The 20,269-nt window shown below is 37.8% G+C and overlaps 1 protein-coding gene across 2 annotated transcripts in view; it reads right to left on the bottom strand.

The window, feature by feature from the left end:
* Positions 1-686: 686 nt before the first annotated feature.
* LPIN2 (lipin 2) overlaps positions 687-20,269 on the bottom strand; it is a 62,679-nt gene continuing 43,096 nt past the window's right edge. For both annotated transcript variants that reach the window (XM_024201585.3, XM_024201584.3), the window contains exons 6-20: positions 18,827-18,950; positions 16,867-17,203; positions 16,466-16,565; positions 13,429-13,616; positions 11,908-12,001; positions 11,431-11,500; positions 11,201-11,290; positions 9,771-9,853; positions 8,428-8,572; positions 6,843-6,991; positions 6,235-6,321; positions 4,487-4,639; positions 3,201-3,315; positions 2,254-2,357; positions 687-1,940 (exon numbers count right to left, since the gene is read on the bottom strand). In XM_024201585.3, the coding sequence (XP_024057353.1) occupies positions 1,796-1,940; positions 2,254-2,357; positions 3,201-3,315; positions 4,487-4,639; positions 6,235-6,321; positions 6,843-6,991; positions 8,428-8,572; positions 9,771-9,853; positions 11,201-11,290; positions 11,431-11,500; positions 11,908-12,001; positions 13,429-13,616; positions 16,466-16,565; positions 16,867-17,203; positions 18,827-18,950 (1,984 nt within the window). In that variant the 3' untranslated portion in view covers positions 687-1,795. The remainder of the gene's footprint in view (positions 1,941-2,253; positions 2,358-3,200; positions 3,316-4,486; positions 4,640-6,234; positions 6,322-6,842; positions 6,992-8,427; positions 8,573-9,770; positions 9,854-11,200; positions 11,291-11,430; positions 11,501-11,907; positions 12,002-13,428; positions 13,617-16,465; positions 16,566-16,866; positions 17,204-18,826; positions 18,951-20,269) is intronic.

Here is a 20,269-nt window from a genome sequence, read left to right as displayed (position 1 = left end):
GCCAACTTTTCTGTGGAAATGAGTATTAGCATACCATGAAATCCATATACTCTAATGAGGCTGCCATTTAAATCATTTGTTTATATGGAACAGCAAAGTTCAAACTGATGTAATTCGCTTTTTCCTTTCCTTCACGAAAGAGCCAGGTCCCCTTTGCAACTTCACCTCCTTGCTTATAATTCCAGTTGCTGCGAGCTAGTCATTAGAAATAACCTACTTCAAATGATATGTTGATCCAAAAATATTCAGTGAATCTGTTTTTCAGTTGACTGGAGCTAGCGCCTGATGTTAGAACCTCACATGGAGAATTCTCAGACTGACAAAGGAAATAAAAGATTCCTTCTAAAAAAATCTAACAAAACTGCTGTTTTCATTGACAGCCTAGGGTCAACATTCTCAATTCCACTCTGCACCTCTAAGAGGCGCAGCACAGAATTTCACTCCAGCTTTATAATACTATACCCTTCCTAAGTTTGCTGTACAAACCAAAAGGAAAAACCTTTGCCTTCAAGAATTTTTTGGATACCCAGTGAAGACTGCAGGCAAACTGCTTTTGGAGTTGGTAAGTATTAGGCCTATGAGGCAGTTATCATAATACAGTAATTTATAGGCGCTGGTCTGAAACCAAGGAATGGCCACACAGCAATGCTTGTCATTTACCTGAAAACTCTGTTGGCTCTGCTCTGCTCTGCTATACAACATTCAGAACACAAACCTTACACGTGGGGGCTCACTGCTGCACAGTACTTGCTTCAACAACTGAAAACCCTTAACACAGAATTCTGGAAAGGCCTGCAGTAGATTCAATTAAAAAAATTAAATACATAATTTTCTTCAATGACAACTCCCTGAATATAATCTGTACATGCTTTTTACTGGCCTACACACTGTGCACACATATATGCATTTCAATACTGTAAAGAAATGCCAACTTCTCAGCTATTACAGTAAAGCTTTTTCCTCAACTTTCTCTGGATTGAAAATTGACATGGAAGGTTGCAGCTTGGGAATAACAAAAGTCATTCAAGAATCAAAAGGCATACTGAAACTTCTCAAGACAGCTTTGGATCTAAAATAAGCAATAAGCTCATAAAATGGTCAAATCACTGTATGTTTAGAAAAATGTAAGAGGCAGAGTTAACATGAGTGGCACCTTGCTGCACAAGCACAGCCTCTACCTTTAATATACACTAGACTGTACATGTGACAATACTATTTACATTTAAGGAGGAACTTTATAGCTTCAGTTTCTGTCAGGTGGTTAATGTTTAAGACATTTTCTATATTTTGTTTATGAGAAATGGAGCCATACTTGTTTCAGACAGTTACTCCTTTTTAAAATGGCCTAATTACCAATTTGAAAATTAGTCTATAACTGCTATAACATGGCTGATAGTCTATTTGGCAGCTTCCATGCACTTTTTGGCTTCTTTTTTAAAAAAATATTAAGGAGACTAATATACAAAAAGGTCTATATTTAAGGTAAGTTTTGTATCTATGGAAAGGCAAAGATGCAGCAAAAACTCCACCTTTGTGTTACCATCTAGTGTCTCAGTACCGCTGCTATCACATAGGCGGATTGCAAATGCCTTAAAAAGTCAAGCAAAGTCAGAGATACAGAAACTTTGCATTCTGTTTGTTTGTGCCAAACCCATAGACTTAAAGTATTGTCTTAAGTAATACTCATGGTACCAATGTATAAATTAGCATCTCCAGAAAAGAAGTTCTCTCTTCACATTTAAACTGAAGTTGAATGACTGGATATGAAATCCCATCTCCAGGTGAGCAGAGCTGTTCAGGCTAGGTCTTCCATGTTCACTTCAGGAAATGGTTGTCGCCAATAGCAGAAGGAACTGAATTCCGGGCACAGAAAAGCAGAACTCTGTTCTTTATTGAGCAGTGGGAACACATGTTCCACAAGCTCACTTAGCCTGAAATACCTACATTAGAAAAAGAAGATGGTTATCTATTGTTGCACAGCTTTAGAAGTGTAATTCCAAAAGCCGACAGAGGCAGTGTTCCTCCAAAAGCTATTTTCCACTTTACTTTGTTAGTTTACATTTTCTTTCTGAATACATTTCAGTACATAGCTGAGGCTGAAGATCTCTAGTAGGCAGGATTTCACACAATTCCTTAATATAATATAATAAGATTTCATATTATAGCATCACTGTTACAATGGTTACTGCCTTGCTTGAAGCTCAGCCCTCCCCCACTTCTTCTGACCATTTGAAATAATAAAAGTGGTCTTACGAGGACTTGTTTCCCTTTGTCTGTTCCTGGATCAGTTCACCCTTTGGGTTCACTGTAAATATTCTGCAGTCTGGGACTCCCACTTTCGTGTAGGCGAATACATCCTGCAGAAAGCATGAACAGTGGTGCAGAAGGAAGTTATTACTCAGCTTTCAGATTCCCTTATGTGAGTGAGCATTGCTCAATAGAAAAAAAACTTTACAGAAAGAACATGAATACATTTAAAAGCAGATTGAAGTAATTGAAATTTGGCTCGTCAAAAGTTAAAGACGACATGCAAATCATCAGACATATTTAGAAGCCATAAACCTTAGACAGCATAGAACGGGTTAGAATATACAGCAACAAATAAGGTGAACTTCCAGCCAGAGTCTGGGAAGTAAGATTTGTTCCTAGGCCTTAGGCCACAAACAACAAAATGCTTCTTTGGGGGAATATTCCATTTCTGGAATGGAAAAGCAATACTTTTGGGACCCATCCCTTCCTTGCTGGTTCAGGGCTCAGCATCTGTGTGGCTGAAGACAAGACAGGGAGAGAGGAAAGTGAGAATTGTGTGAAAGAAGAAAGTTTCTGCATTAAGTTGCTATGGAATTAATAAACTTTGGCTCTCCGATACCGTGGTGAACACCACTGCAGAAACACCAAAGGATGGAATGTTATATTTATTAAAGGCCAGATTCTGAGAACATTTACATGTGAGTAACTTCACTAATACATGTAGTTCCACCAAAGCCAGTAGAACAGCTTGCACGAGCCAAGTTATTTTTAAGTGTGTTTGTATGACTGGGCCATAAAAAGGAAATGTCATCAGGTGTTTAATAAATTAAAGCTGTTCAATTTCCTTCTTACATTTTTAAAAGGACCAAAAAACCCTCTTATTTCCCTTGCTTCACAAATAAAATTTGTTTGGGTGTTTTGACCCTTCAATTAGAAAGGTGCAGACTTACATTGGGCCTGTTTCCAAAAGCAGCATAGAAAGGCTGTTTATTCGGCACAAACAAGTTCTTGATATCATTCAAACACTCGATTTTGAACTTTTCAGGCTTCTTTTCTATCACTTCCCTAGAATAAAATTTGAACACAATCACTGAATCCTAAATCACCATTTCAGAGGGGTAATTCCCCCTATTCAACTGGTGTTTGCATTCTCACAGTACATTGTGTGGCTGAAATTTCCAATGTACAGATATTGTACCAGCTGTAAGAAAAAGAAAAAATAAAACAACAACAACAACAAAAAAAACAAATAATCCACTTGCCCAAGACCAATAAAACATAACTCATTTTTTCCTTTACCGACAATCACAGTAAAATGCAGGTCAACAGATTCTGCATTTGGGCTGGTAAATTTTCATGCCATACCAAATTCATAACTGCTCTGACAAGGTCTCTGCCACCTCAGAGGATCATTTAAGCAGATCAGGAAAAATGGCAAGTGAGAATATGTAGGAACACATTAGGCCTACTCTCAGTCCTGCTCCCACTGAAGACAGTGGCAGTTTTACCAGTGACTATTAGTGGTAGAACTGGGGCCACTGCTGGCTGCAACTTACTGTGTCAGTTCATTTTTATTTTACTTTTCTTAAGACTATATTACATTTACCTTAATTAGCTATCATCAGTGACACATGATTAGTCTATTGAAGTTTCCAACAGTGATTGTCTCAGATATTTAGATAACAAATCTAGAAGGTTGAACATTTCTGGGTTCTTTGTAAGAAGTAATATTAATCATTACATTCTTGTTACAATGTAGAATTCCCAAGGTTCTAATATCACGCAATGTGGTAGTGAAAAGCTGGGAAATCCAGATTAGCTTGTGGAAGTTCAACTCTGCAGTTCTTGCAGCCATACTTCTCTGGACAGAATTTTACTGATACGTACAGAACCCTATGTTAAGTGTCAGTCATAGGATGGGAGGGAGAGGAGTGGACAAACACCTCCTTTACCAGACTGACATTTTACCTGCTGTAACAGCTTTTAATACATGCATATGATCACAAATGTTACATTGCAAATGAAACGTTTCGGAATCAGCAAATGGTTTCAGGGAGTCATAATAAAGCCATGGGCCCTCTTCAGTTTGCAGGGGTAAAAATAAGAACAACGGCATGATGATAGTTCATAAAGCAGCCATTTCACTCAGTTCCTCACACCTTTTCTATTTATCTCCGCCCACTTCCTTGCCTCCTTAGTACAAATAAAATTGCCAATAAAATACCGATGTGCTTACCTATGAAAGGCCGAGAACAAGCTGCTGGGGGACAACAACAGGGGGCCCCTGGGTAGGATTGTTCCTTTGTCATTCACCCAATGTAAGTACCCTCTTGTCATATCTGCCATTCCAATGGCACGAGCAGAGCAATACAGAAACTTGTAGCCATTCCTACGGAAGAATATTCTGCTTAGTTTATATTCCAGCCAAAGAAATTTTTTGCCAAGATCCCTGTATTATGGTAGTGCCTAGAAGCACCAATTAGGGGAGTAACCTCATTGTACACTCACCATGCACAGGTAGAGGAGGTTGTCCCTAATTTGAAGAGTCTGTAATAATTTAAAGATTCAAAAAGCAAGCCTAATAGAGAAGGGAAAAGGAGAGCAGATACTAAGTACTAAGATCACACTGTTACAGGTTAGATTTATGCACAACCTGGTGGTTCTGGATAATTGGCAAAAAAAATTTAATTTTGTAAACAAACCTATATCCAACTCTCATTCAACCCCCTCTATCAGTTATAGCAATTATTTAAATGTGTATTTGCAGATAAGGACTCCATTTCTGGATATTAAAATGTTCTGCTGTTGCTTGTAGGCAAAAATATTTGGTTACAGTATGTCACATCAGAACTGCTGAACAACAATGAGTTTTCAATAAATCTCTAAAAATGCTCCTGCAGATTTTGCAGGCATGTCTATTCATATGAAAAAAAGCTGCATTTGAGCATGAACACTGTGTTGGTCTTGTGTGTGCAAGTGGATGCAACTGCATTTTTAGAGGCCTGATGAAATTTGGCCCACAATGCCAAGATTACTGCTTCCAATGCATAAGATATTGAAGTTCTGCCCAACTCCCATTGACAATAATGGGCATGAAGAGGCAACTTGTGGCCCTTTGCATTTTATCTGAGGTCAACATGAAGGTTCCACGGCCTCAAATCGAATCTGTCAAGGCAATGATTCTAAACTTCAACTTAAAAGAATCCATTAAAAATAAATTATTTGGAAATATCCCCAAACAATTACTCATCTTGTATCCCTCAGGCACAATACTAAATGCAGTTAAATACTATTCCCAGGGCTGCTGGTGAATAATGGTGCTGTCAATATGTTTTTGAAAAGTGTCTGCCACACAAAGGACCAAATCAGGAGAGAAAAAGATATTTGTCAAGTTAACAAATTTAAACAATTTAAAAGATTACTGGACTCTATGCTTTTTAAAGAACTGAACATTTTTAAGAAGCAGGATTAATGTACATCTGGAGTTCAGTAATGTACATGTATAAAATTATGCAAGATATAAATAGCTGAAAGCACACAGTTTAGGCCCAACACTTACATTTCAAATAACTTTTACAAAATAGTTAAGTGTTTTCATGATTCTTTTAACGTATAACAGACACTCACTGCAATCTGAGGAACAGTTACAATTCTGCTTCCCAACCAGCACAACAGTTAAGAATGTCTTTAGAATTTCTGTTATAAAACTACAATTTTTAAAACTAAAATCTGAATCTATTCCTTGGAAATACAATGGAAAAGACCAAATTACCAGGGAAAGTGGTAGTTGATGGGCAAAGCAATAGCACGTGTTTTAGAAAGTTCTGTTAATGTAAAATAATTTAGTTTGTAGCAGACAACTTATTTTTCATTATTTAGATCATGAAAAGGTGGTCTAAATCAGAAACTCAGTTAATCTGATTAATTTTAATTCTGTTAGTCAGTAATCCCAAATACCCGGTTGCTTCAAAGTAAGATACATACTCATTGATGGAATGGTAGAGTTTTGCAATGCCTTGATGGGTCCAGTCCTTGCCAAGCTGTGGGAGAATTTGTCCTAAGGCATCAGACCTAAAAACAAGAACCATCGGAACTAAGTATACAAGGAGAGATTTTGCATTAAAAAAATATGTCATTGAATTTGTTTTGCAACAAATATTTGTGGAAGATTCAAAGAAACTCTGTGCAACAGATTCTAGAGGTTACGGCAAAGCTTTGGTAGCTAGTCTGTATTGAGCCATTAGTGAGCCCACTATGCAATAGCAAGCCACTATACCCAGTCTCAAGCTACCCACTGAACTGGAGGGGAAAAAATCCAGAATATCACTGCAAGCCAACGGTGCTACATTTATATTCTTTCCAAACTCTCATCATAGATTACTGTAAGTAAAAGTACAAATTACAGTCAAAACACTGAAGAACACTGTAATCAGCAGTCTTTCACTGGGATTCTCACTATGATGTAAATTTAGAGGACAGGCTGGATTCAAGCTCCCTTTGAATCACTCTTTATAAGCTCTTCAAAGGAGGGTGCTATAAACAAATATCACCCAAAATTTAAATAAAAGCAAAAATGATGTAATGGTACTTGCTTTGTTATTGTTCCGTCAATATCAGAGATGATGATTTTGTCGTTCCAATTCCAGAGGTATATTGTTCCTGCGCAGCGGCAAGTACCTTGATATTGGGTTGTAATACTGAACACAACATCATTTGGACCATCTTTGAGCTTCAATTTTGCCTTTAAAATAAACCAAAATTATTAAAGTGTTTTGCATAGTTAAGAGTTTATAAATAGCAAAAGAGCTACAGGAAATGTCGTGGGTGCTCATACACATCTACTTGTGTGATCAGATTAAATAGAATTTGTAATTATATGTTTATTGTGTCCTCAAATTAAAGCCATTTCACAAGAATCCAATGTTAGCTTGGTGCACTATCCAGATACAACAACCCACCCTCTTGCCTACCAAAAGAAACAATCCTGGTAATTTCTCAACTTTCTCCCTCTGCTAGTAAAGGAACCTATCCTCAATTTTATTTTAGCATTATTATACATCAGCAATTATCTTCTGGTTAAAAAAAAAAAAATCAATGTACATCTCCTTCCTGAAAAATCCTTGCTATTCTTTACTACTGAGTTAACTTTCATTGATGTACATAGACAAGATTGGGAAAGATACCATTTCTAGAGCTTCTAATTATATCCAAGTAGATGATAATGAAAAGGACCTAATTATGCAAGGCCATCTGTAATATCTAAATTTAGAAGAGCTCAGCCATCTTTTGTTAATACTAATCTGTGCCTCTTCCTTACCTAGAGAGAAACAGTTTGTTTTGTTTCTTGTCTACACTAGCAAAAATGGGACCAGAATTCAACATTGGTGGAGCTCCACTGATAGAATCTGTAGTGTTTTTACCACTGTGTCATCTAATTCTATTCAGAATAAGCCTGGACACAACAATAATATCAGAGGCTTGACTGCATTGCAGCTTCCACTCCTGCGACTGTGGTGAAGTGACACCACTGATAAGTTATGGATCCCCACTTTTGCCAATGTGGATGCAGGCTTTATGTGATGTTATCCTTTTCTACTTGTATATGTCACTCTTTAAAAGGACAGAAATGGAAATTAAATTCTTGCCTTGATGAGAAAGAATGATCAAATATTTTGGGCTATTAGTGCATCTAAAATGAGTTAAAATTTAAGAATCACACTCAGAATTGGACAGGACTCCTGCGCACTGCTTCAAATATGTGCAACTGGACAGTTATAAGAGTCAGGGGCATGGGAATTATAAGAGGGTGTAAAATATAACATGTTATTTAGCAATGTCCTGATATAGCGGTTTGACTATTTTCTGCAGAAAAAATATGGACTACAATTACCAGGATTATATTTGCTGGATGATTTTTCATCATAGCACAGAACTACACAGTCTTTTTTAAAAGACTGCAGCATTCCTAGATAGCACAAGAAAGCAGAGGTCCTTTAAATCCGGTTGTTCCTTGTCCAAAGTGCTAAATGTGGGACCCCATATAAGTGATTCTGGTCCTACTTTATTTTTATTAGAAACTTAAGTTCAATGGTTACTGTAGTAAGTTTAGTGAAAAACTCAATATGAAAAAAATAGAACACTTATCAGAGCTGCAACATGCAAAAATATACCACTTACTATTTGGTCTGAAGACAGTCTAAGTGACTTCTTATAAGAGATAGTGTTCCCATGGTTTGGATGTTCCACTGGGAGAGAATCTATTTTTAGGGATTCTTTCAGCTCTTGTGACTCTTCATCACTAGAAGAATCATCTTCTGTCGGCCTAATATGACATCAACCAAAATAAAAGTAAGCTGCAGAAAAATTTTTGTATTGGCTTAAAACTCATGTCTTCTCGTATGTGTAAGACCAATTATAAGTATCAAGATTTTCTGCTTGTATCAAGGATTTGCCACTGGCCTTGAGAAAATTAGCCCTTGAGGTGTACAGATTTAATCTATGGATAGAATGTGTATTCTGGGGAAAAAAAATTTAAAAAAATGCCCACACCATCTTAATTTGGCTAAGCCACACTACGATGGTAAACTCAACTACAGATTAGTGAGGTTTGCAGTTAGCATGTGTCAAACCAGGGCTAGTGTATGCTAGTAGGGTTTGGAAGAGAAGTCTTGTAACATCTTGGTATTGGTGAAGCCTTGAAACAATGCTATTTACATTGGAGCTGACTACGGTTGGGTAGGGACGTGAGACCTGTTTGTCACTACTGCTGTGCTACTGAACTAGTTACACCACAGATGAAGAGGGATATTGGACAGTACTTTATAATAATTCTTAATGACAGCTCTCTGAGAACCAAAGATTAATGGTGGGCTAATAAATTACACAATTTAGTGGCTAACCTCTTAAAGATTACCTTGTATGTTTTTATTTCTTTGCCAATTAATCTGAAGTGTCAGGATTTAAAATAATTGGAGTTACATTTAAGTTTCTTGGGGTATTCTTACCACCATAGCACACTTAGATACTTTCTTAAACCTTACTCTCATCCCTTCCTAAAATCTTGGAAGAGAGGCGAGGGGAATAAAACATTATGGGGACTTATTTTAACAGCCAGCACTAGACAGAAGTAAGTTTTGTGCTGTTTACTACTAGTCCTCAACTATTTCTTGGGTGACTGACTCATTACATTCAATACTATTTTTATTGTTTTGATTCTTGTAGGTTACCAAATAAAGGGGGCATATTGTGCAAATCCACCAATGAACATTAGGATTTTATCATAAGAGACCAACAGACACCATACACCTACATATTCTCATATGATTTAAGGAGTTAGTATGCATAGCTAGTGCCTAAACTGTTTACTTCCACACAGTTTCTTGCGGAAGTGTTGGCCAAAACTATCTGTTTTTGTTTAGTAGCTCAGAGGAAACGTTTCTTCCCACAGTAAATCCCCATTGAATTCTTTAAAAATCATGACACTATTGAGTCTGCAAAGGAATCTTCAGACAGGAACGCACCTGCTATTAACTTGTTCTTTTGTAGTTGCTGGCAGGTCATTTGTTCTTTGTGCCTCAGACTTCCCCTCCTTTGCCTCTGGTGGCTAAGATAGCACAAGAATCAAGAACATACCAACATTTTAGGCATCTGCACTGACAAGAACTAATTTAAATTTCAGACATAACCAAATAGCTATCATATAAACAGTAAATTTGCTACTCTATCTGTATGAGATACTCAAACTTGCTCATTATGGGGACTACTTCATAAGAGATCCTTTCATAGATCATTTCTCCTCAAAATATTTAATTTTGTAGGAAAATAGGAAGGAGTCTGTAGCCCAGATACTAATTAATGTAAATAATGCTCTAATCAGGCACTTTTTGGTGCACCATCTATGGTCAAAATCTTGCAACCAAGTTGCTTATGACAGTCTTAAAAAAGAAAGGATCAAATCAGTACAAGACTAGTGTTTAGTGGTCTTGATCCTAGCAGGCAAATATTCCTATAATAGAAATTGCTATTAAAATTTACAGCCTTTTCAGTAGCACTTAAGAGATCATGAATGGGCTTGGCAACACCCATCTTTAGAAGAAGTGGACCTTTCCAATCTTGGTGTTGTGGCATGTGTGCAGGAGAGTATGATGGAAATTGGTACTGCTACTGACCATTTTGTGGCAATCAAGGCTCTCAATCCAACATCTTTTAGAAACATTAAATTCACTAAAAATAAACTCTAAAAAGTGTTGAAGTTAAAGAAACGCATGTTCAAAGTATTGGAAGAAAGCTTAAATCAACCTAAAATAGCTAGTCAAAATGAGAGTACTGTAATTATGTAAGGGGCAGACTGATAGAACACTGTGCCCATTTTTCTATTTCCCTTTTATTTGCACAAAAGTTCCCAAAATACACTGCAGCTTCTTTGAAAAGTAGTTTTAACGACAATTGATGGTTTACAGTGAGGACAGCCTGAAATAAAGGCTATGTCTACATGCCCCAGCAGTGGGAACTACTGGGTGTAAACTACAGCGTGCTGTGCTGTAACTCCCTCATGTGGATGCTGGCATGAACTAAAAGGTACCCAGCATCACAAACTAGGTAATTTAATTTGTGCCAACAGCATCTACACAGTGGAGTTACAGTGTAGCATGCTAGCACATGCTGCAATTCACATCCACATAGTCCAAACTGCAGGGCATTTAAACAAGCCCCAAGATCCTTCAATCCAAATTTGTTGTGTTTAGTTGGTAATGTTACTAGTGATATTTCAGTCTCTAAACCTCAAAAGGAATTTAAATAGTTACATAATATTGATGAATAATTGAACATGCAGTTTACAGCACTGACTGCCAAAGATCTGATCAGCACATGTCTGATGCAGTTAAGAGCAAAATTTCACATCTGATTTTGATTCACATAACCATTAAAAGATAAAATAGGCTTCAATTACTTGTTTAGCCATGCTGTCCCTCTTGCGCCAGAACCACCATCTTCCAGATTTCTTGGGCATCTTGTCTTTAACCCAAGACTCTACTGTAGCCTGAAAATGTTTAGTTTAGTTAATTTGTGTGTATACACACACATATATACATACACGCACACACACAAAAATATTAAAATTATAGTTCTGTATTACTATACATACAAGTTGCATTAAAGTACAAGTTTGTGTTAGTTTACCTTAGGCAAACTTTTCTGGAACACCTGCAAGCTGAGAATCATGGGTGCAGCCAATGCCCAGTTATAGTACCTGGTTTAAGGAGATAGTGTTGATGAGAAGCTACAATAAGGACTGAATTCAGCAGAAATAACTCATTAGTGTGCAACATACTCTTTGCTTGGTAAAAATAAAGTTTGATTTTTGTTGTAGGCTGCTCATAAAACATGCAATTAATGTTTGCTTCAGGCCAAATAGTTTTCCTAATGCACACTGTTTACTGTTAGTGACAAATACTGCAAGATCTCGCTTTAGAAGATGCAAATCTGACTTTAACCTGCAATTCAAAGGCATGTTGCATGAGCAAAAGATCACAAATACAAAATACATCTGGAAATACAAGTTAGAACTGGAACTGAAAGATATAGTACTTTTAAAATGTATTACTAAAAAAAGAAAGCTATAGGACATGTAAACATTTTATAGTAATGGGAAATTACCTGTTGTAAATCCTTATCACTAGATTAGGATTGTCTATGAGTCCTGGATTTTCGGCAAATTCATTGTAAGTAATAATATGTTCCATGAATTTTTCTGCAATACAAAAGACATTTTATCAATTCAGTTAAACATTAACTATTTTTGCCTCCTCTTTTTGAGATTGCCTTTAGTAAGTCTGTTGTCTTGTATACAAACTAATAAATCCTTTTCCTTGAGCTTTCAATTACCTTTGCTGACTTGCTAACATCAGCCAAAAGAGATGCTGAAAATGGTCCACATCATAGGTGAAAAACGTGAAAGCTCCCATGAACATTTCCTCAATTGCAGAAGGGCATCACCTTCTAGACCCCCACTCCACCAGTCACAGTAACGAGAAGTAAAGTAGTACAGGAGGGAAGTGAGACTGATTTACTTTTTATTTTTAAAAAGAAAATGTAAGCGTATCAAATCATGAAATCTAAACATTGACCTACAAGTAACAATTATTTTGTGAGTGCCAATAAGTACCCATTACTGATAACAGACTTTGGCAGCAACTATGCAGTTTTACAGAAATTCAGTGTTACTGAGTTAAGTTCTCCCTCCAGCGCACTAACACCCCCTCCTCCCTCCCGGCCCTGCATGAAGAAGATTTTTGTTAAATATAGCTTTTTATAACTCAAGTCTGATTTTTATACCTTATACAAATCACATCACTAAGATATACATTCAAAATGTGTATCGATCTTGGACTTTATAAAAAAAAAATTAAGCTCCCTTTGACCGCTGGAAAGGAATATTATGGCAAAACTTGAATATCGAATAAAACAGATGCTAACACTTAAATACCCCATTATGTTCAGGAAATAAGTGACATTTAAGGAGAAAAGAGTAAGAAGCATGTATGGTTAACTTTCACTTTCTACAGAGTGTGAATAATCGAACAGGAAAGTCTAGAGACAAAACCAATGTGACTTGAAAAGATCAGGATAAGGAAATATTTTGTGAGGGGAAAGGAAGATGAATCTTCATTTCTAAAGCAGGATAGTCTAAGATGATGACATTTGCCATCCTTCCTCTTGCTGAGTAAGAGATTAAAAAGAAAGTCTATCAAGCAATGGGATACAAACACAATTTTAAAGCTTTATACAATGGCAAAGCAAGCAACGCAGAGGGAGCCAGTACCAAAGGTGGTCAGACATTTCACATATGGTGCAACAGAAGGAGAGAAATAGCTGTGAGGAAGATAGGAGTTTTTCTTGTCTAGTTTTGGACTGATCCCTCCATAACATGAATGCACATCATCTATCCTTTGAAAATGTTTGAGAGTTTTATACTGTATATATGATTCCACAGTAGTCTATTTACCCAAAGCATATAAAATACAAGGATGTTTTCGGCTCTCTCATGCTTCCAGAATTAAAAACGAAAAGCTTCATATGGCAGTCTTCTAAAATAACAGTACTAACAACCGGAAGTAACTTCATTAGGCTGTACTCAATTCGCATTTCTGGCTTAATTTGACTTAGTTTCTTACATACCTTTAGAGATCTCTCCATTTTCACTTAGACCTCCACAGACAGAAAGCGTGACATCAGGCAAGTCCATAGCAGAATCAGACATGCACTCTGTGCCACTGTCAGCAGCAGCACTTCCCACGGACTGTGGTGACTGGGAACCAGAGAGGGTATCCGACTCAGTCCACTGTCTGGAACTTGGATCAGAATCACTAAAGGAAAGGAGTTCACATTTTGTGTATGTAATTCTCTTGCATATACATATGTATGTATTTTAAGTTATATGCAACCACAGTATTACGTGCAGCACATGATACAAAACGCAGTCCCAGCACTACATATTCTTGTATTTCAAATATATTTTGTTACAAAATTAAAGATTTGTTCTACAATCGCCAAATTTTCTTTTCTGAAAAAGGAAATCTGAGTATTTGTGCACTCAGATGTTCACAGAAGGTATTTTCTCTCACTAACATTTCCTTTCATCTCAGGATTGAAATATTAAAATGGAATGTCAGCTGCTCTACCATTACTGACATATTCTTTGTGATAGGAACTTATTTTGTAATGATCCAGACCAAACCATCAGGCTCTAATAAATAGATAGAGATTATTTGTCCAATGGTCTGAAAACTGAATAGGTACACGGACCTAAAGATCAGTAATTAAATAACTTTTTTTTTTAAAAAGATAAACTCTTGATAATGCTGAAATAACTACTTTAAGCTCATGATACTAGGAGTAGTTTCTTGACAAGGGAACTAACACAAATTTACATTTGTATTTCCAGTGTTAGAATGTTAAGTTTTGATTTTATGAAGGCCTCAGTGCCACTCCAACACTTTGTAAAAATCAGGAGGAGTTTAGATAATTTGGGTATCCTAGATTATGGATGATATAGTTTAAGACTGGCAACTGCTTATCACAGGAAGGGAAGAGTTTTGTTAAGAGTTAAAGAGTTTTGTTCTTTTGCAGCTCCCAACTGCAGCTCATATGGTTAGCAGGCTTTTTGTAAGTGATACTACAGAAAGTAGAGTCTTGAGGCAAAGACAAGCGAACTAATTCTTGTTTCTTCATAAGACGATTGCTGTGCTGCTATGCTCAGAGTTGTCTTCTTTCACTAACTCCCTTTTAAGCAAATTAAAACCTTGATTATCCAGGTTCACTTATCTATAACCCTATTAACTGAAAAGTGTTCCCTGGAGCCTTGGAAAAGAGCAAGGATCAACATCATTGGAGAAATGGTTCTCTCAAGACCAACTCAATGGTCCTGTTCCCTCACTTCTTCCAAAACCAGCCGTTTCCCCACATGAAGGAACTCTACAGTTGGAGGGAGAGGCTTCAGTCCTGCTCCCAAGAACTGCTGCAGTCCTATTTCCCCGCCCACCCTCCATCCTGATCCCCCCTCCCACCATTTTCTCTCAGCCAGTTCCCAAGCTACAGAGGAGTTCTGAGCTCAACAGAGCTCAGGAGCAACTCTTCAGCTACAGAGACATCTTGCAGGAAAAGAAAAGCGGAGGGAGAATGAGGAGCAGGACAGGATTACTGGCTCTCCTATGGCTACTAACCCTAAACCACAACTTCTAAATTTTGGTCATGCATAGATCCTTTGTAGTTTTCGAGCCAGCTGGGAAAGGAGGAGCAGACCAGCAGTCTAAAAATCTGTGCTCAAGTTAGTGTTCAGGTCCAAAGCCTGCTAGCTGGCTCCCCCAGTTATCTGAAGGATTTGGATGCCCCTGGAACCTTCAAATAATCCATGCTTGGCTGTAGCAAAATACTGTTTTAATAAACATTTTCGTTAGCCTTTATTAAACTTTATTATACTGTGGAATACAGTCTCTAAGCAAACAACTGAGTGAGTCAATTATACTGGACAAAATACATGAGAAAACGCTGCACTGATGACAATCCTGCCTTTGACAAGGGGATAGACTAGATCAGCTTTTCCAAATCACCCCATGTTACCACAGGAAAGTGTCAGGATCCCTCAACATCTAGCTATAAAGAAAAGGAAGGTGGTAGCAATCCCATGAATCCTGTTTGTGATATCCCGGGGGTCATAACCCACAGGCTGATAACGTGCAGGCTTGACGGAAGAAGCCCCCTGTACTGGGCCATGATTCCATGATTCTGATGGCACAATTGCACCCCACCATAATTTTGAACTCCATCAATTTTGACAAAATTGTAAGTTTGCCCCCAGTATTCCCTCAAGCTCACATGATCAGATCCAATTTAAGAGAACAGGCATTATAGTACACAAGTTTCCTCCACCAGTTCTACATGCCACTATTTGCACTACTCACTGCAGAAATTGGTACAAAGCACCCCTGATCATATGGGATGCAACCCTTAGGCTAACAGTTAAATTCCTTAAGAGAGTAAAACTGTTAGATATATCATATTTCACCTTTTCTACTGCTACTGATTCTCTCTGAAATGAAGTAGATATATTAGATGCTTTATGACCATTTGTAAAGCCTGTAGAATTTAGATGTTTCCTTTTAAAGGTCTTCTTGGAAAGACATACTGGAGAGTATCTTAGCAGTTAAAACATTTTAACTACATAGAATATGAAAAAGGGTTAACTCAGTTACATATGTTTTCTTACGAAATAACTCTCAGTTTATATAGTAACACTAAGGATACACATTTCACTCCATGAAAACAGTGATGCCAGTTACATGGGAAAACACATTAGCACTAAGACAAATCACTGGGAATAATACTGCCTCCCAAAATAGCTATATAGTTTAAAGTTTCCCACAAGGCCCCAGCACTTTCTCGGTTCAGTTGGGATAGAAATACCACAATAGCAATCTTCCACATCATATTTCATTGTCTCTCCTTCTTACCAAAATCAGAAGCAGAGAGATATACAGAACAAGTTCAATATTGATTTATCCTATTATATACTCTAAAAGCTCAAAGACAGGCTTGAATTTTGAACAAGGATTGGCTCAGTTCTTTTATCTCAATTGGCTTACCCACTCCTAAAACTAACAGATAAATTATTTTGCAATATAAGCCTTGCCATATTAGAACACTAACTCCAAGCTACCTTTTGGGAAAGTAGAGTGCGGCAACTTCAGGTTCCAAAGCCTTCAAGTCATCCAAGTAAATATCATGAGGCCCCTGGTGTTGGCTTCGCTTGTGCACCCCTGTTGATTGTCATAACAATTAGGTGGTTTGAGATTAATACATGTATTAAATACAGTGCTGTGGGAGGCACGGTTTTCTGCACTTTGAACATTGTTCATATAGGAATCTAACAGGAATGCCTGCAGGTTAGTTGGCCTGTAGTCTGAGAGGTTTTCTGGTTGCTTTTTTAAAATTAAAAATGTTAGTTGTATTTAAATCTCAAAATTGAAAGTGTAAAGCTACAGTTTTGGGATAACTTCATCAAATTTCACAGAACCCTCTGTGGGAATGTACCAGTTCTTTTAAATACAAAATGAATACCTCTCTTTTTTGAAGGAGAGTCAATTTTTGCTGGTGGTTTTGCTTCTGAAGGACTATCTGCTAATGGGCTGGGGAGATGATCAGCATCTAATGTAGATGATTCTTGAGGGATCTCCAGCAGAGGTTCTATGACTGCAGACGCAAGAGAATCTTTAACCTCTATTTGCTTAAACAGGGGATGAGTTCTTGGCTCAGGTTTCAGTACCGTACAGACAGAATCTTTCACCAAAAAATCATCTTCAACTTCATCAGAGCTGAGAATGACCCTAAAATGAGTCTTTTCTGATGGGGTAATGGTAGCTGTTCTAGGATGCTCCAATTTTTCCTTCTTGCTTATCTGAAAAGAAGAAAGATCTCGTTCTCATGTACTTTCATGCAATATGTCATTTATTTTATTCAGCTCTGAACATTAGCTAACAAGTGCTTATAGTAATTATGCCAGAGATACTACTTTTCAAACCAAAGAAGTCAAAAGCCTGCTGGATTAAACTTTAATGTACCTTTTAGCAACTTCATATGCAGTCTCATTAATAAAGTCCCAGCAATGCCAACCACATAGGAACTTGTTCACCAGTTTCAGAGTATAAAAATCTGTCCATGTTTCTATATTCTAAGCTCATCCACAATTCAAGTTCTTCCTGAAGGCCCACCTCTACCATGTGCCTACAGGAAGCTTCCTGACTGACAAGCTTGAAGAGTAATATGTGAATATTTGTCGTCATTTTAATTTATGTTTTATACTTGCACTTTTTGTGTTTACACATACTGTATATATGTTACATCATGTCTCCTGCCCTCTACTTATTTATCTAGATTGTGAACTCAGGCCAGGGACTGGGTCTTTTTCTCCTAGGAAAGCACCTAGCACACTGTGGTGCTACCATAAATGCCTGGCTAAGACACCATTTAGCATATAAAAACGAGGAAACCTATTCAATCCCCCTCGTCACTGGTGAGGAATGTATGAGTAATTAGCACAACCTGAATTCACGACGCTGTATTAAAACAGACCTCATTAAAACCAGCTCTCCATTTCCCCATTTTGAATGTGATTAGGTCACTTTTGAAGAATTGCAGTGACAAATCTAGATAGGTTTTTGACACATTCAAACTAACCCTGACTTTTCAATTGATGAGGATAGATCATTGCTTATAGTCAAAATGTCTCCTCTCAATAATACCCCAATTTTTAAAAATAATATTCATGTACAGCCTTTTCCCAAAAGCACTGTTGTACGAATGGGCCCAGTGAACTTCACTAAGGCTCTGCATCAGAACAGCGGTCCACTCACCCAGAGCTGTCTATGGGTTTAGGGCCTAAATTTCATCATCTCTCGAGGGTACAGAGAAGGTGCTACATTATACTTCCCTGCCTCAGTTTGGACAACAGTGGATTTATGTCAGGCTTCTACCGGGGAAGGCCAGGAGCACTTATAAAGGGGGCTGTCTAAGGATATACAGATCCAGCAAATTTCTTCACCTGTCCTATTCAGGACCACTCCTATGTGGGGCTGCATTTGGTAGCTAAAAGTCTACAACGTGAGGGTGAGCAGCCATCAAGTTCCCTATATTAGAATTTGCACATGATTCCCCTGGAATGAGCCTGGTCCTATCTTTTACAAAAAAGGTTACTAGACTTGATCATTCCTCTTGCATCTAATGAGGAATTAAAAATTATCTTCTGTTTCTAGCAGCAAATTAGAGAGCTACAGGTTTTTACTCTAAAAATCATTCTGGAAGATTTTTGCAGCCCTGCTTTTGAAATCAATAAAAAGCCTTCAGCTTAGCCAGCCACAAGAGGGTGCTGTTTTCATGTTATTTCTGTTGAATTATTTACAATTGCTCAGTTTTCCTCAATAGTCTAATGTGAAATGTAGAGTTTTAAGTTTTAAGGAAGACAAAATTCAGTCACATTAAAAGTCCCAGACAGTATATAAAATTCATCTGTAAATAACTTTACCTTAGTAGATTCTGGGAATCCTCCCCATGTCCACTCCATATGAGATTCAGCTCTAAGCAAGCTCTCTGCAGGTTTCACTTCTAGCTCTGAATCACTTTTAGGACAGACTGGGTCTGAGAAAGGGCTATCAAAGTAAACACAGAAAACTACAGTATTTAAAATGCATTTGTTGTGCAGCTACTTTTGTTAGCCTTCCCTAGTTTAACACAGGTTCAATTATTCAACAACAGGGCAAGAAGCCCAGTTGGGTTTTCAGACCAAGAAATTAGATTAAAACGAAAATCACATTCAGGGGCTTACATACTGATCACACTAAACAGATTTCTTCATTGTACTTGAAGTGTTCTCAGTATAATCCCCCACCATTTTCTCTCTCTTTTTTTTTTTTAAAGTTAGATAATTTAGCTGCCATCATGAGACAGATGTACTTCCTCCTGTTAATTTAGAATATGTTTTAAATTCCCATATTCCAGACCAGAGACAGCATTCCAGTTTGCAAAGCCTGAAAAGTTTCATCCATTACTAAAGTCTTATTACTGCAAGTTAAGTTAAATAGATGGTTACATTCCAATATACAACAGCATACAGCAGTACACCCCACCCCCATCAGGGTTGAGTGGGGACAAAACTAGTAGAGCATATGATCAAATCAGGGAAAATATTGTGTGTTTACTTCAAAGTTTCCTTAGAATAATGAGGTCCAGATACATTACAATGGTATTTCAGCTTGCTTGCAGCTTGGAGACAGAACCACACCCCTCAATCACTGATGATAGGAGAATGCCTACTAATTTTTGAAAACTGGACCCCTCCTGCCCCCCCAGACCCTATCCCACCTCTTCCCCCAAGCTCCCACCCCCTCTTGCTCCTCTGCCCCCTCCCACTTCCTCATCACTTGATCCTCTCCACTTTCCTCTCCCACCCAGCTGGGCTTCTGCTCCGGGGCTGGGACAGGAGCTGTAACCTGACACGGAGCCTGCTGCCTGCCCATGAAATGCAGGCAAAAGGTGGCCCTAGCTGAGGAGGGGCTAGTGCGGGTTGATAACGTGGCGCCACCTGCCCCGGCCCATGGTGACTGGACACTGCCAGGTCCCCTTTTCAACTGAACTTTCAATTGAAAGCCAGACACCTGGCAACCCTAAGAATGCCCTGCCCCTTGAATTTGCCTTCAATTGAGACAACTTTGACAGGCAGGATAATTCAATTCTACTTTCCTAAATTACAATATGGGTACTGTTCTAAATAGCAAAATGCCTATGACCTTGTGAGGCTGGAATAAGGATGGTTACTTGAAGGAAGCATTTAGTCTTGGGATTTACAGAAAATTTTCTTTTCTTGAATATGCTGATAACATATTACAGAAACTTGACGTTTTGCTTGAACATTCATACACCCACAGTGAGTTCCTCTAGGAGGGCCTGTAAGTCCTGTTTCATCGGTTTA

This window comes from Terrapene carolina, unplaced genomic scaffold (assembly GCF_002925995.2).
Source record: "Terrapene carolina triunguis isolate 2854851 unplaced genomic scaffold, T_m_triunguis-2.0 Scaffold58, whole genome shotgun sequence".
Taxonomy (NCBI): domain Eukaryota; kingdom Metazoa; phylum Chordata; order Testudines; family Emydidae; genus Terrapene; species Terrapene triunguis.
Note: the sequence above shows the minus strand (reverse complement) of the source record. Positions and strands in the feature narration are given on the sequence as shown.